Source organism: Phaenicophaeus curvirostris, chromosome 25 (genome assembly GCF_032191515.1).
Source record: "Phaenicophaeus curvirostris isolate KB17595 chromosome 25, BPBGC_Pcur_1.0, whole genome shotgun sequence".
Classification (NCBI taxonomy): domain Eukaryota; kingdom Metazoa; phylum Chordata; class Aves; order Cuculiformes; family Cuculidae; genus Phaenicophaeus; species Phaenicophaeus curvirostris.
The window spans coordinates 1,993,511-2,009,089 of record NC_091416.1 but is presented as its reverse complement, the minus strand read 5'-3'; the positions used below and the strand labels follow the sequence as shown (position 1 = coordinate 2,009,089).

At 57.1% G+C, this 15,579-nt stretch overlaps 1 protein-coding gene across 1 annotated transcript in view; it reads right to left on the bottom strand.

The window, feature by feature from the left end:
• Nucleotides 1-1,011: 1,011 nt before the first annotated feature.
• Nucleotides 1,012-15,579, bottom strand: part of DSCAML1 (DS cell adhesion molecule like 1) — a 113,368-nt gene continuing 98,800 nt past the window's right edge. Inside the window, exons 13-33 of the mRNA XM_069876380.1 lie at nucleotides 14,469-14,565; nucleotides 14,255-14,383; nucleotides 13,756-13,923; nucleotides 13,582-13,652; nucleotides 12,384-12,624; nucleotides 11,264-11,410; nucleotides 11,020-11,175; nucleotides 9,633-9,772; nucleotides 8,162-8,315; nucleotides 7,915-8,032; nucleotides 7,653-7,816; nucleotides 7,267-7,365; nucleotides 5,729-5,917; nucleotides 5,367-5,654; nucleotides 5,133-5,288; nucleotides 4,978-5,008; nucleotides 4,570-4,688; nucleotides 4,160-4,312; nucleotides 3,871-4,065; nucleotides 2,799-3,110; nucleotides 1,012-1,880 (exon numbers count right to left, since the gene is read on the bottom strand). Of these exons, the coding sequence (XP_069732481.1) occupies nucleotides 1,435-1,880; nucleotides 2,799-3,110; nucleotides 3,871-4,065; nucleotides 4,160-4,312; nucleotides 4,570-4,688; nucleotides 4,978-5,008; nucleotides 5,133-5,288; nucleotides 5,367-5,654; nucleotides 5,729-5,917; nucleotides 7,267-7,365; nucleotides 7,653-7,816; nucleotides 7,915-8,032; nucleotides 8,162-8,315; nucleotides 9,633-9,772; nucleotides 11,020-11,175; nucleotides 11,264-11,410; nucleotides 12,384-12,624; nucleotides 13,582-13,652; nucleotides 13,756-13,923; nucleotides 14,255-14,383; nucleotides 14,469-14,565 (3,573 nt within the window). The 3' untranslated portion in view covers nucleotides 1,012-1,434. The remainder of the gene's footprint in view (nucleotides 1,881-2,798; nucleotides 3,111-3,870; nucleotides 4,066-4,159; nucleotides 4,313-4,569; nucleotides 4,689-4,977; nucleotides 5,009-5,132; nucleotides 5,289-5,366; nucleotides 5,655-5,728; nucleotides 5,918-7,266; nucleotides 7,366-7,652; nucleotides 7,817-7,914; nucleotides 8,033-8,161; nucleotides 8,316-9,632; nucleotides 9,773-11,019; nucleotides 11,176-11,263; nucleotides 11,411-12,383; nucleotides 12,625-13,581; nucleotides 13,653-13,755; nucleotides 13,924-14,254; nucleotides 14,384-14,468; nucleotides 14,566-15,579) is intronic.

Here is a 15,579-nt window from a genome sequence, read left to right as displayed (position 1 = left end):
AGGGAGGTTCTTCTCCCTCTGGACTCGGCACTGGTGAGATCGCTCCTCGAATCCTGTGTTCAGTTCTGGGCCCCTCACCACAAGAAGGATGTTGAGGCTCTGGAGCGAGTCCAGAGAAGAGCAACGAAGCTGGTGAAGGGGCTGGAGAACAGGCCTTATGAGGAGCGGCTGAGAGAGCTGAGGGTGTTTAGACTGGAGAAGAGGAGGCTGAGGGGAGACCTCATTGCTCTCTCCAACTGCCTGAAAGGAGGTTGTGGAGAGGAGGGAGCTGGGCTCTTCTCCCAAGGGACAGGGGACAGGACGAGAGGGAATGGCCTCAAGCTCCACCAGGGGAGATTTAGATTGGATATTAGGAAAAATTTCTTTAGAGAAAGGGTTCTTGGGCACTGGCAGAGGCTCCAGGAGGAGGTGGTTCAAAGGCAAGTAGATGTCATACTTGAGGATGTGGTTTAGTGGCAGACTTGATGATTGGACTAGATCTTAAAGGTCTTTTCCAATGGAAACTGTTCCATTATCTACTAAACCACATCTCTGAGGACTTTGTGTACCCATCTTTTAAACTCTCCGGGGATAATTACTTAGCTACTGCCCTGGGCGGCCTCTTTCAGTGCCTGACGACCCTTTCAGGGAAGAAATTGTTCCTAATATTCAATTTAAATCTCCCCTGGTGCAACTTTGAGGCCTTTCCTCTCCTCTTATCGCCTGTCACTTGGGAGAAAAGCCCAGCACCCACCTCCCCACAACCTTTCAGGAGCTGCAGAGCCATGAGATCTCCCCTCATCCTCCTCTTCTCTAGGATAAACAGCCCCAGGGCCCTCAGCTGCTCCTCATAAGGCTTGTTCTCTAGCCCTTTTACCATCTCTGTTCCCTTTCTCAGCCCCTCAATGTCCTTTTCCCAGTGAGGGGCCCAGAAATGGATGTATTTGGGCTCACAGCTGTATTTTTTTGGGCTGTCTCTCCATCCTCCTGCCCTGCCCTGCCCAGCCCCTGCTCCCTTAACAAACTCCCATGTATAAACATAACCTTTATTGCACACAGCGCTGGGTTTTTTTTCATAGAAAAAGGTATTAACACATAAGCATTTGCAAATTGAAGCAACTCCTGTTGTTTTCAGAACAGTAAAATAGCATGCAATGTCTTTTGAGACGTTCCTTTTCAAAACCACCAACAAGATCAGGGAAAGGAAAAAAAAAAAAAAAGTCTTCCGTTGTGCCCCTTTCAAAATGATGTGAAATATATATATATGTTTACATATATATTATATTTTTAAATCTGTAACATCAAATTCTTTGTGCCCTGGTTTCTTTTTCTGTTCGGAGAAGAAGAAAATAGCTTCATTTATACAAAAGAGTTCGTTATGTACAAGTTTGTTAATTAAATATAAACGGAGCGGGAGCTGAGCAGTGTCCGTGGCGGGCTGGCTCCGGTCGGTCCCTACACCAGCGTGTAGGACTTGGAGTAGGCTCCAGCCCCCTGTTTTTGAGACCTCCCTACCCCTGACGTGCTCATTTCTAGGAGCGAGTCCCTCGAGCCCCCGACTTTGGAGTGCGTGGGCACCCGCGCCTCGCTGCTGGCGGGGGGCTCGGCGGCGGGCGCGGGCACCGGGGCGGCGCTGGCGGCGGGCGCGGCGGCGGTGCCGGTGGTGCCGGGCATGGGGAGAGTCCGTTGAGGTAAGGTGGTTGCGGCGGAGGCCGGGGGAGGCAGCCCCAGGGGCTTGGTGCCGGGCTCCAGCGTCAGGTGCCGGGCTTGCGCGTGGTAGGTCCGGGCGAGGTTGCGGATGGAGGCTTCCCGCGGCGGCACCACCGGGCAGGGCTCGTGGGTATCGGGCTTGCGGAAGAAGGCCTCCGACTTGACGTAGAGAGGGAGGTTGCAGTAGTCACCTGCAAGGAGTCATAGAATCACCAGGTTGGAAGAGACCCACCGGATCCTCGAGTCCAACCATTCCCATCAATCACTAACCCACGTCCCTCAGCACCTCGTCCACCCATCCCTCAAACCCCTCCAGGGAAGGGGACTCAACCCCCTCCCTGGGCAGCCTCTGCCAGTGCCCAATGACCCTTTCCATGAAGAACTTTTTCCTAATGTCCAGCCTGACCCTCCCCTGGTGGAGCTTGAGGCCATTCCCTCTTGTCCTGTCCCCTGGGAGAAGAGCCCAGCTCCCTCCTCTCCACAACCTCCTTTCAGGTAGTTGTAGAGAGCAATGAGGTCTCCCCTCAGCCTCCTCTTCTCCAGGATAAACACCCCCAACTCTCTCAGCCTGTCCTCATATGGGAGGTGCTCCAGCCCTCGGATCATCCTTGTAGCCTCCTCTGGGCCCATTCCAACAGCTCCCTATCCTTCTTATGTCGAGGATTCCAGAGCTGGATGCAACTCCAGATGAGATCTCACGAGAGAGGAATAGAGGGGCAGCAGCCAGAGGGAAATTGCAGCAAATCGTGAGAAATGACAGGTAATCACAGGAATCAAATAGGAAAGAAATAAAACAGAAGCGAAGAGTAGAGAAAAGAGAAAAGAGAAGGCATGCGAGGGGAGGAGCAGAGAACTGTGACAGGAAGAGAGGGGCAAAGGAGGGTGAGAAAGGCACAGGGAAGCAAGGAACAAAGAGGAACCAAGCAGAGAGAGAACTTCATAATGGTTGGATAGTTTTAGAGGAGGCTTTGTGGGGATCTGCTGCAGCTTGTTGGGTTCTAGAACAGATGGTGGTAGAACCTCCTGCAAGCAAGCAGCGATTCCATCAGAAAACCTCTCCAACCCCCTGAAGTGACCCCAGAACCTGTGCAAGCCCGTGAATTACGTACTCTTGCTGGCCCGGTGCGGGATGGGCACGGCCACGCTCTTGCCCCGGTCGCTGTCCTGGGGCTTGGGCGGGGAGGCTGTGAAGCGGCAGATGCCGGGCTCGGAGGGGGTGCTCATGGAGGTCATGCTGTCGGCGTTGTCGGTGGTGCCCGTGGTCATCTGGTCAGAGGAGCTGTCAGAGATGAAGCACTCCGTGATCTCAAACTTGGCGTGCTGCAGCTGCTCCTCCAGCTTCGCGTGCTCGTAGGCGCGTGCCAGCTCCTCGTAGGTGGACGAGGCGCTCTCTGTCGACACCATGCTGTTCCGCCCCTTGTCTGTGGAGCACAAGGAGGGATCACATACCTGGGAATTATTTCCCCTGGTTTGGGAACACAATCCTCCACATCATTGTGGGCATGCTCAGGCCCTCCCTGTTCAGATCATAGAATCATTACAGTGCCCCGAGGTGCTACCCCTGTGTTTTTGAGCCCCTCTAGAGATGGCAACTCCACCACTGCTCTGGGCAGCCTCTGCCAGGGCTTCAGCACTCAGCTACACCCACCCGTCTGTCTCCAGAGCTGGATGTGACCCCAGCAGCTGCCCCAGAGCTTCTGGAGGGGACTAAGAGGAGGACAGCGCAGCCCCACGCTCACGCTCCCCACCACAGCAGCCACGAGCCTACACTCCATCACCCGGAGCTCAACAACTGGCTTCAGTTCTTCTTCTCCCAAGGGACAGGGGACAGGACGAGAGGGAATGGCCTCAAGCTCCACCAGGGGAGGTTCAGGCTGGACATTAGGAAAAAATTTTTCCCGGAAAGGGTGATTGGGCACTGGCAGAGGCTGCCCAGGGAGGGGGTTGAGTCCCCTTCCCTGGAGGGGTTTAAGGGACGGGTGGGCGAGGTGCTGAGGGACATGGTTTAGTGATTGATGGGAATGGTTGGACTCGATGATCCGGTGGGTCCCTTCCAACCTGGTGACTCTAAGTCCTGGTTCTGCAATTCCATTAACAGTAAATTCTGCAGTCGCCCCAGAGTCATGGTTCAGGGTGACCATTAATGAACCCACATGCCCCAACCCAGCATCCCTGGCAGACCTGTGTCCTGGGAGAGGCTGGCGCTGTAGCTGTCGCTCTCGGTGACGGTGATGCCGTGCTGGGAGCCCACTGTCCTCCAGTCGGAGGTGAGGGTCCGCGCCGGGGTGGACGCCTGGCACTTGGTGAGGGTCCACTGGCTGGAGTACCGGTTGCGGGTGCTGTGTGCAGACTTCACGCTCTTCCTTGACACGGGGTCTAAAGCACAAAAGTGACAGAGTTGGAGCAGGTCACTCTCCGAGACAGCCAGGATGCTGTCCCCTCTCCCAGTCCCACACATCTGGGCTCTTACTGGTGCCGGGGCGGATGTCCGACATGTCGATGAGGGGCCCCGTGTTCTGGATCAGAGCGGGGTGATGCAGCGAAACGCCCGTGCAGAAGCTCTGGGGGTTCACCGCCTGACTGAACTCTGTGTCGGTCACCGGGATCGTGGCTTTGTCGTCCCCTGTGGGAAGAAGCTGGAGCTCAGGACCTGTTCCTCCAGCCAGGAGCTCGCTCTAGCTGTTTGCTATGGGGACAAGCGCCCTGCATGCACACGCTGCTTCTTGGCAGAGGAGGTGGGGAGCCCAACCAGTGCCGCAGGGCATGTGGGGATGGGACAGCTGCCCTGTGCCCTGCTCTGCTGCAGGGGAGGAAGGGGACAGCCTGGGGACACTGCGGGCTTCTTGGGGCAACAGTGGAAAGGGAGAGCATGGTGCTTACCCAGCTGCTTGATGCCCTCCTTGTCCTCGATGAGGAGCTGCACGCGGGGGATGTCGATGTGCAGTCGGGGCCCTTGCGGGGGGCCCTTCACCGGCGTGTCAAAGCTGCGGTTATTCTTGCTGTGAGGTAAGAGGGGACGCAGACCTGGCCATTACCAGAGAGCGCCCCAGCGGCTCAAGACAAGCAGGGGTTGGGGTTCGCTGCCCATCTGGGGCTCAGCTCTTCCCCCAGGTGCTGGGACCCATCTGCCTCACCGCTCCAGTGGGCAGGAGCTGCTGTGCCACAGAGAGGCTGGAACAGCCCTCACAGCTTTGAACCCAGGCTTAAAAGTATCCAGGACCATCCCCACCACCCAGCATCCCCTGTTTTCTCCACCTACAGCCAACCCCTTGCAGCTCAGAGACTCACCTGATCAGCATCTCAGCCAAACTCTTGGCATCTGTGCAAGAGAGACAAAAAATAAGGAAGGGATTTTTTTTTTTTAGAGTCATTTAAGAGCTGGTCCAGGAAAGCACAGCTCTGTGGTCCAGTCCCACGTGCTGTGCCGCTTCACCCTATCTCACCTCGAAGCCTCTTCAGCCGCTTCTCCTTCCTCTTCTTGCGGATGATGAAGAGCAAAGCCACTCCGAGCGTGGCCAGGATGACGGGGCAGGCGATGGTGAAGAGCTTCTTCACGTCGTCGCCCTCCCCTTGGGCGGACTTGATAGGGGGGATTGTGCCTGGGGAAGAGCACAGGCGAGTGGTCAGCGCTCCTGGGAGCCTCCTAGCTCCTGGTCCCCCCTCGTCCCCGCACTCACTGCCGTCGTAGTCCAGCGTGGCGAACTGCGTGGTCTCGTTGCCGCAGCCGGCGCTGTTGCACGCCTTCATGCGGAGCTCGTACCACGTGGCCTCGCGCAGCTCCGTCAGGAAGACCTCGCTGGAGCTGTTGGTGCGGAGGCTCTGCCAGACCCAGTTGCCCTTGGGCCGGTACTCGAGGACGATGGCGGTGATGGGGCAGCCCCCGCTGCTCCAGCCCTGCAGGTTCAGCCGGGCGTGCGTGGAGTTGATGTGGGTGAAGAGGTGCTGGTCCTTGCTGAAGGAGGGCTCTGCGGGAGAGGGGCCGTCAGGAGGGCTGCGGCGCAGAGGGGAAAGCGGCAGGGAGGCCGTGGGGCAGGCTCACCTCTGCCGTGGGTCTTGGCTTCGATGATCTCGCTGATGCGGCCGGCGCCCACGCTGTTCTTGGCCGCCAGCTTCACCTTGTACCAGGTGCCGCACTTGAGGCTCTCCAGCTTGAAGGAGCGCTCCGAGGAGCTGATGAACACGTCCTTCCACTCCTCGCTGTTGTCCACCGAGTACTGGAGCACGAAACCTGCGGGAGCGAGGATGGGGTGGTCACCTCCAGGTGAGCAGAGGACAAGAGAAGGTCCCACAGGGCTCCCTGCGCCTGCCTCCAATGCAGCCCTTGCAGTGCCACGGTGCCTGTTACACACCGATTCCTACCAGCTGCGTGCAGGGTGAAGGAAACACACTCTTCTCCTGCCCTGCTCCTCAAAACTATGAGCTGCTGCCCCCCTGGACACCACCTGTGGCCTGAATGCAGGGCACCTCTGCCCCTCATTGTTCTGACACTCATGCAACATCCCCTGCGGTGATAGATTTGGCTGTTTTTGAGGGTTGTTTTGCCAATTCTTATATAAAACCAAGAAAGAAGCGTACGCTTTCCGCCTTTGCACGTGCGTCACGAGCTTGCAGGGCAGCTCTGGGTGTGAGGCTGTCTGGGTACCAGGATGGCAATGCCAAAGGATGCCTGCACATCCCCTCAGCTCCACAAACACCCAGCGTGGAGCCAGGGGAGGAAAAGCTGCTCCTGTCTACCCAGGGCCAAGGCTTCTCTTTGGCTGGATGATGGGGCTACCTTCCTGGGTCAAGCCGGGCCTGCCCACAGGCACAAGCTCTCTGAGCCTTGTCAGAACCAGCCCCACCAGCCCCTCCACTGCCCACGAAGCCTGGCACCCTGGTGCCTGCCACCCGTTTTTTATTTATTTAGTACATGCAGCATGTTTTTAATATTTCTAATCCAATTATAACCAAATTTATCAACAGAGTCCGCTGGAGTGAAAGGCTGCTGGCTGGGGAGATTTGCTTGTAATTACTTTCATGCTTTTAATTAATTGTGAGCGAGGTCTCCTTCCCTGCTCCCCCCGTGTGCAGCTGTTTCAGCGTATAATTCATGAGATGAATCAGAGCAGAAAGGAGGCTCTGGAAAGCAGGGATGCTTCTGGAGCCCCCAGCCTGCCAGGGAGGGGGGATGCTGAGGGATGGGAGGCAAATCCTGCCCTGCTGGATTCAGTGTTGCTCCAACGCCAGGAGACACGGAGCAGGCACTGGGAATGGCCCTGGCCACCAGCACCTGAGCAATTAATGAAATGCCCTTTGTTAGTTATTGCAATCACTGTGTCTCCAAAGCAACTTACAAGCACCTTGCTTAGGGCTGGGAGCCCTCCCGCAAAGCCCAGAAGCATCATCCTTGCTCTGGAGCGTTTCCGAGGCATTTCAGAGAGGGGGAAACTGAGGCACAGAGACAAAAGTCTGTACAGGGGTATGCCTGAAAACGTGCCCCGTGAGCATCATCCCCCAGGGCGGGGACCCCCAGGCACCCACAGGCTCTGGGATGGGGACGGTGCTGTGGTGTCACCTCGCTGCCCAGGGACCTCGTACCTCGGATGGAGCTTCCCCCGTTGTCCCCAGGAATCCAGGCCAACGTGATGGATGATGCCGAGGTCTTGGAGACGGTCAGGCGGGGCTGGTCCGGGGGCACTAGGGAGGAGAGAAAAGCTCATGAGAACCTCGTGTGCCCCAGCTGAAAGCTCTCCGAACTGCAAAAGAGGAAACTCCAATGAGAATCCTGAGCCCCTCGCACAGCACAGACCCCGCTTCACCCTGCTGAGAGCAGCAGGGCACTCGCTCCTGGACACAGGCGTAGGACTCCTCCAGCTCCACCGGCACCACCCAGCTTTCTGACAGCAAGAAGAGCTCTTCCCTACGCCGGCTGCCTTGGAACGAGCCGATGCAGGGCACCCAGGCCACCAGCACCCCCTCCTCACCTTGCACCAGCAGGTTGATGATGATGGTGTCGAAGCCCCAGGTGTTGGTGGCCGTGCAGGTGTAGTAGCCGGAGTCCTCGGCTTTCACCGAGCGCAGCACCAGCGTGCCGTTGGCCTGGATCAGGCGGTGGCCGTCCACCGTCACGGGGATGGCAGAGTCCTCGCTGCGGGGAGAGAAGAGGGCGCATCAGCTGTGTGTGACACCTCAATGGTGACGCAGCCGGCACCGGTGCCCCCGGCACGGCTGGTGGCCCCGCAGTACCTGTCCTTGGTCCACTTGATGGCAGGGACCGGCTCCCCAACCGAGTTGCAGGGCAGCCTCACGTCCTTCATCCACGGCGTGGTGACGGTGCCTCCGAAGGAGATGATCTTGGCAGGGGCTTGGGGACAACGAGGGGGTCAGCTGAGAGCACTCACGCTGTCCCTCCTCTGGCCAGGGCACGAGCCACCCCACGGACAGGGGACAGCAGAGCTGGGATCACGTCCCCACCGAGACACCCCGGCCGTACCTTTCCCCGCAGGCTCGATGGTGACTTTCTCGCTGATGTTGCCGCGGCCGGCGGAGGTGACGGCGGCCACCCAGAGCATGTACTGCTGCCCGCGGTTCAGGTGTGCGATGCGGTAGAAGAGCTGGTCGGGGCTGGTCTCGTACTCGCTGGGGGCCTGCGGAGGGGAACGGGAAAAGGTACAGCCCCTGGGAGACCCTCAGCCCGGGCAGCGGGGGCAAGAAAAAGCCACCTCTGAGCCAGGTTTCCACGCCTGGAGCATCCCCATCATCCCAGCAGCAGGCACGCCCTCGCTCCCATCCCCAGCCGGCTATCAAAGGAGGTTTGTGGGTCCTAGTCACCCCTCTTGGTTCTCCACCGGGACCAATCCCTGGGGAGCTCCCTGTGCTCTCCAAGGGCTCACACCCTGGCAGCCAGGTCCTCGAGGAGCCCTGGGTTTGCTCCCGAGCAGCGCTTCAGCTCTGCCTGGCGTTTCTCAATGCCAGCGTAAACCGGCTGGTGTCGTGGTATCTCCAGGGAGCCCCGTCCGGAGCCCGAGGAGCAGATGGCTGCGATGGGATGATGTGTTCCTGGGCAAGGACGCTTCCCAGGCCGCCTGCTGAGCAGCAGTGGTGACTGGGCACGGGGGCAAACCCCCTCAGGGTGCCAAAACCCTCCTCTGTGGTTGCAGCGAGCAACCAGATATCCCTGAAACCGCAGGTGCGCTCGTGTCTCGCCCACGGGGACTGTCACAAGTGTCCATCTCCTCCACACCGGGGCCAAAGCCACCCTGCTCCAAGCAATCTGCACGGGACATGGCTGCCCTGCTGGGTCTGTCCTGCAGCGCTGGCACCGGTGATGGGACCTCAACGATCCCTGGTGCATGGACGGACGTGGCACCTACGCGTGCAGACACGTGGTTGCACACGACTATCTGTGCATTCACTGTCTTGCAGGGCCCTCAGATGTAAACGTACCCCACAAGCAGGCTTCTATATGAATATTGTATAGTATACATAATTTTTTTTTTTACCCAAATGACAGTTTTGACAAGATGCCAAGAAAACAATATCGGATCCCAGCGGTTTTACCAGTTGCTTTGATGAAAAGATTATGTTGCCCTGGAAACCAGAGGCTCAGATAGTGAAATGAGTTTGAGAAGGAGCTTTTGATAAGCACTAGTCTGCAGACCTCCCATCAACCTCTCCCTTGCGAAGGACGGATGGGGCCAGGTTTGATTTCTTTTTTATTTTTGGTCAGCTGCTGATATCTCCCCTTCTGGAGCGAGCGCTGAGCAGGGTGGATGCCAGAGGAAGGGAACAAGGAGATGATGGGACTACACGGGTGCCCTTGAAATGGTTCAGAGCACGGACCTGGCCCAAGGGACCTTTTTAGCTGCAGCTGCCTGGCATCAGCCCTCCCTCCCACTCCAGCTCAGCGTTATTCCCTCACATGCCAGTGATTCCCCAGCCTTGACACCGTCCCCATCCCGTACCGGCTGCCCCGAGCCGGGGCTGGAGCAGAAGATGGTGTATTTGCGGATGATGCCGTTGGGCTTGGCCGGCGGCAGCCAGGACACCACCACGCTGCTTGCGGAGGACGGAACAGCCTTGATGCCTGCGGGGGGACCTGGAACTGAAGGAGGGAGAGCGTGGCAGAGCCTGCTCCGGGACGTCTCCGAGGTCTCTGCACCCCGCGGCAGGGCTGGCATCCCAACCGCACGCTGGGGAGCTGCTTCGAGAGCGTTTCCACACCAGCGTGGGGCAGATGCAAGCGGACACCCCGCTGTCACCCCGCACCTCTCCATGGTGGCTGCAGTTCCCTGTCAAGCCGGAGGCAGGAGGATTAATTGCAGCTCTGGTTTAGAAACCGTGATTGGCTTTTAATGGCCGTCTCCTCATTCTCCTTAATCTGCCCGAGTGGCTCAGCCTTACCCTGCCCAGCTGCGCCTCCCCAGCATCTGCCGCTTCCCAGGACGCGCAGGCAGCGGCGCCAGCCCAGGAAACGCTTTGCTACCCAGTTAATGGCATTAAAGTAGGGCAGGGGTGTAAATATTTAAATATCCACACTTAAGGAAAGGGGAAAAAAAAAGAACAAGGGAAAAGCCCTGTCTGTGGCTGAACACGGGGGGTTTCCTCTGCGCCCCCACAGCCGCTCCAGCCCTTCCATCGCCAGTGGAGCTGCACAACGCGCTGTGGCACAAGCAAGTGCTCCCGTCACCCGGCATCAGCCGGCTACGGCACGCGGAAGCCCTAAGTGACAGCAGCAAGAGCTGTGCAGGAGGCTGGCTCGGGCTCCTCGGCCAGGGAGCAGCACTTGAGGATCACACACATGCAGCCAGGCAGCACTAGGTGCCCTCGTCCCCTCCTGACCACGAGCAGCTCTGGGTGCATGGTGAGATCCCAGGCACAGGACCTGCCTGTGGGTTTGGTGAAGTGAGCAAGGAGGAAACCCTTCCCTGGAGGTGTTCAAGGCCAGGTTGGATGGGACTTAGAGCAACCAGATCCAGTGGGAGGTGTCCCTGCTCGCGGCAGGGAGGTTGGAACTGGATGGGCTTTGAGGTCCCTTCCAACCCAAACCATTCCATGATGATGGAACGAAACAAAATGACACCAGGCGCTGAGGGACATGGTTTAGTGTTTGATAAGAATGGTTGGACTCGATGATCTGGTGGGTCTCTTCCAACCTGGTGATTCTATGATTCCATGAAACAAAAGGGAAGAAGCAGCCCTGCTTGGCCCTGTCTGCCTGCTCCAGAGGCTGCGCAGCCACCTTTACTCATTGCTAAGGGCTCCTACTCAAGGCTCCATCTTACTCCTAATTAAGAGAGGTAAGAGGAGAGCCCACCCACACGTACCCGCTCCCCGGGAAGTGCCACTTACTGTCCTCCTTGGTCTGGATGTAGAGGACGCTGCTGCGGACGCCGTCGCCAGCCTGGGTGTACGCCAGCACCTGCACGCTGTAGTTGGTGAACTTCTCCATGCCCCTCAGCTCCACTCGCTCCCGCGTGGTCGTGATGTTCTGCATCTCGCCCCACTCTGCGGGGAGACGGAGCCTGTCAGCCCCACACGCCACCAACCACCCCGACTGGCTGCCCCGCATCCTCCGCTCTCCATCAACACCCACCTCCATCCATGTAGAGGGACCAGAAGATGACACGGTACCCCTTGAGCACCCCGTTGAGGGTGCTGCGCGGGGGCTCCGACCACGAGATCACGGCCACATCCGACGTGATGGAGATGGCCCGCACGTTCTCGGGGGGCTGGCTGGGAACTGAGGAGGGGACAGACAGACGGGCAATCAGCAGAAGGGTGGAGGTGCCAGGCTGATGGAGCCACATCCTACGGGGCAGCCACCCCAACTGCACCCGTGTGGGACCCCACAGCACTGCATCCCCCTCTCCTCTCGCTGCTCAAGCCCTGGAGCTGATCCTGCCCAGCGTGTGGGGCACTAGGGCTGGGAAAACACCAGGATCTGCCTCCGACACCCAATTCCACTCTCCCCAGACCATCAAGGCGGGTCTAACCCCCAACGTCACCGGGACAGGGAAGCTGCCAGGACATGTGGCGCTTCCCAGCAAAGGGAAAGCAGGAGAGCTGGTTGGATGCGAGGTAATTAGATCCCATTGCCCCATAAGAGGGAACTCTAATTTTTATGAGCGTTTAAATGATAATACATCACCTTAACGATCCTCTTTGAAAGTGATTATTGTTTCATATTACTTAGGTACAAAAATATAAGCACCACGTAATTAGGGACAGAGTATAATAAACTAATACGGAGAGTCCGTTTGAACAAAATTAAGGTAATATAATTATGGAAAAGACACTATTGCTAAAACAGGGGCCCTTGAATACCCCAGGAGGAGTGCTAATGGAGCCAGGAAACGATCGTGGTTTGACAGGCTAACGAGAGCCTTAATTAAGTATGAAAAACTGCTGAGTGAACGCACTGCAAAACTTTTTTCTTGTTGTTTTTAAAAATGACGGAGGCCACCAGTGCTCCCTCACGGATGGAAACCTCCCTGCCACTGCAGCAATGCGCAAATCCACCTTGAAGTCCTTCCAGTTGGATCAGAAGTGAGGTGCCTTCAAGTTTCTGGAGCATCTCTGTGCTCCCAACTCCTTCCCAGGGCAGCTGTGAGTGCACAGGCACGTGTGCACAGCCGATAGCCCAGAGCAACCGCTGGGATTGGGGGCATCAGGGAGCAGGAAAACCACCCATCCCGGTGACGGGGAAGCCTTACCATCCTCCAGCGTGGTGGCGTTGATCTCACTGGATGACGGCCCCGTCCCCGCGCGGTTGAACGCCTGCACCACCACCCCGTACTGAGCAAACTTCTTCAAGTTGTCCAGCGTGTAGACCTCGCTGTCCCCCGTGGCTTTCATCTCCACGATGCTGTACTGCCCGTTGCTGCCGGGGCTGTTCTCCCGGTACCCTATCTGGTAGCCGCGGATCACCCCGTTCTGCAGCTCCTTCTTGGGGGCCTGAGGAGCAGGGGATGAAAGACGGAGAGGTGTCACGCAGGGCGACGCTGCCCAGCGAGAACATCCAGGGGCCAGGATGCTCGCAGGGCTCCCTTGCTGTGACCACATCTCCCCAGCATCTCTTCTCACTGCTTTTAACCATTCCCTGCCCTGGCAGTGCTTGGATGGAGCAGAATAGGGACAATAAAATGCCACCAGGTCCTCAGAGGCCACCAGAGAGGAAGATACTGGCAGCAGAATGTGCTCAGCCAGAGCTATTCACGCCTGGAGCAGCTCAACGAGAGGAAGGAAAACCCCCAAGTCTGACAGCTTTAAAAGAACGCAAGGCTAGGTTGAGATCAATCTTAATGATATTTCTCTGGAGCATTAAGAAATCAATACGGTTGATTGCAAATTTATGTTACAAAGCCAGGGTGATCCATCTCGCTGAAATACTCTTAAAACCAAGTGACTTATCTTTCAAGTGAATCTTATTTTCCATTAATTTGTTTTTCAGCGCTTAAAGGGAGGGGGGGGGGGAGAAGCTGAACCCTAAATTTATTGACTCACCAGTTCATTCCCAAGTCCTAACTTTATAAGCAATTTTATTTTTCATTATGCACCTTTGGACAAATAAATCCGATTCTGAGTTTTATTGATCTTTGCTCAAACGCTCTGCAACCCAGCGTTTCAGTTTTTACATATTTATCCTCTCTCCCCATGGCCCCCCATGGACATCCTAGGAGATAACGAGCTTGTTATAAAACATGATTAATAAGGACCCCGTGTGATGCAGCCGAGCTGCACACCCAGCCTTCAGGTTTTCATATTACCTGGGAAATTATTCCTGGCCCTCGTACCGCTGATAAAATGCTGGGTTCCAGGACAAGCTGCGGCTAAAGAGGCTTGGGATGGCATTTGGTGCTGCCCAAGCTTCACGTCCAGGGAAAATCCATGCACCACCCCGGCCCCGCTCACCTTCCAGGTGACTTGGATGCTCTGGGACGTCATCGGCTGCAAGGTGACATCCATCGGCGGCCCGTCGGGAGCTGCAGGTGTACAGACCCAAAAGAGCGTGTTAAGAAACATCAGGGGAAGGAATTCCTCATCAGGAAAAGTCTCGGCTTCGTGTGTGCGAGCCGGGATCCACACCTGCTTCCTCCGTGCTGATGGTGAGCTCCTTACTCGGCTCGCTGCGCCCGATCTTGTTGAAGGAGTACATGCGGATGCTGTAGACGGAGGCGGGGTGGAGGTCCACGATGTTCGCCTGGTTGATGGTTGGGGAGATGTTGCGCGTCGACTGCTTAAAATCCCAGGAATCTGGAAAAGCAGCAGAGAGAGACAGGAGGCAGGTCAGCACCCGAATCCTGCGGCACCAAGGGGGCCGTGCTGGGCAGGTGCAGTGCCCGAGAGCCTCTGCTTTTCATCCCTGGATCCCGCAGAGATGCTGCTCCCCGGTCCTCGCCGTTGTGTGGTTTGGTTTTCTGCAAATATTGGCTCTTTTAACATTCCCTTTCAAATGCTTCCATCCAACGGAAATTAACATATTCCATTAACGCTCCTCACTTCTTTCTTCATCAAAGGACGCAGAATATTCCCTCGGAAGCAGCCCTGCACCCATCCCCACAGCCCAGCCCCGGGCATCACCTACCCGACTTGTTCTTGTACTCAATATCGAACCCGGTGATGATGCTGTTGCCATCAAACCGCTGCGTCCATCGCAAATTCATACTCCGGGCTTTCACCTCGCGGATCTCCAGCTCCGGTGGGTCTGGGGGCTCTTGGGGAGACATGGGCAGGTCAGGAATGACAGGGAAAGAAGCCCCCCGGGAGCAGGGGGATCCTTGCTGTGAGGCTTTGCGTACCTTGGACGGTGAGCTGGATCAAGCCTCTGTCCTCACCGTAGGAGTTGATGGCGTGACAGGAGAAGAAGACCGAGTCCCCGCGGTCGGCTGGTTTCAGCTGTGTTTTAGGATGAGGAGAGAAGCCAATTCAGACTGAGCTTCCCTGCCTTCTCCCAGTATCACAGGCTGCTCCCACCACCGGTCCCCCTGGGAGCTGTGCCTGCAGAGGGATGTAACCCCCTGCAAGCCCCCAGATCAGATCTGCACTGCACATTCGCTCTTGGAGATGACCCTGGTCCCGCAAAACACCTTCACAACCAGAGCCGAAGCAGCCAAGATTTAGTGCAGAATCCAGGGGCTTGTCACAGCAAGCAGGCAGTGCCTGGTTTTTAATTGGAATAATTAAAATTAGAAGCCTGGTTGCCCGCAGCAGCCCAGGGCAGCGCTATTTCTTACACTGGTTGTAAAAGCCCAGGCGCTGGCCAGGTGCTTTGCCTGGCAGCATCGCAAGGTGCTGGGGCTGGGGAAGATGCAGCCAGCGCGTGGTGCTGCTTCCCGGAGATGCAATCCCTCCAGTTTTCCAGCATCCATCCCTGCTGGACTTGATTTTGCTGACCTGGGAGCACAGCTACAGCACCAGCCATGGCAACACCCACTGGAGACCACCGAGACCCTCCCCAGGCACCCAGTATCCCAAAGGGGTGACACATCCCTCCCCCTTGAAGCTGCTGCTCTGCTGAGTTGCGGGATGGAGAGAAGTGAGACGGAGGTCTGGTGGCCACCCCACATCAGCGACTGCATCAAAGCCCACGTGTGCAGCAAGGCTGAGTCGGGGAGAACGAGCTACCCGGTACGTCTCCACCACTCGTTTGCCTATCAGGATGACCAACCTAGCCCCTGGTCACACCCTCCCACATATCATAGAATCATAGAATCACCAGGTTGGAAAAGACCCACTGGATCATCGAGTCCAACCACTATCAATCATTAAGCCATGTCCCTCAGCACCTCGTCCACCCATCCCTTAAACTCCTCCAGGGAAGGGGACTCAACCCCCTCCCTGGGCAGCCTCTGCCAGTGCCCCATAACCCTCTCTGTGAAGAATTTTTTCCTAATGATCAGCCTGAACCTC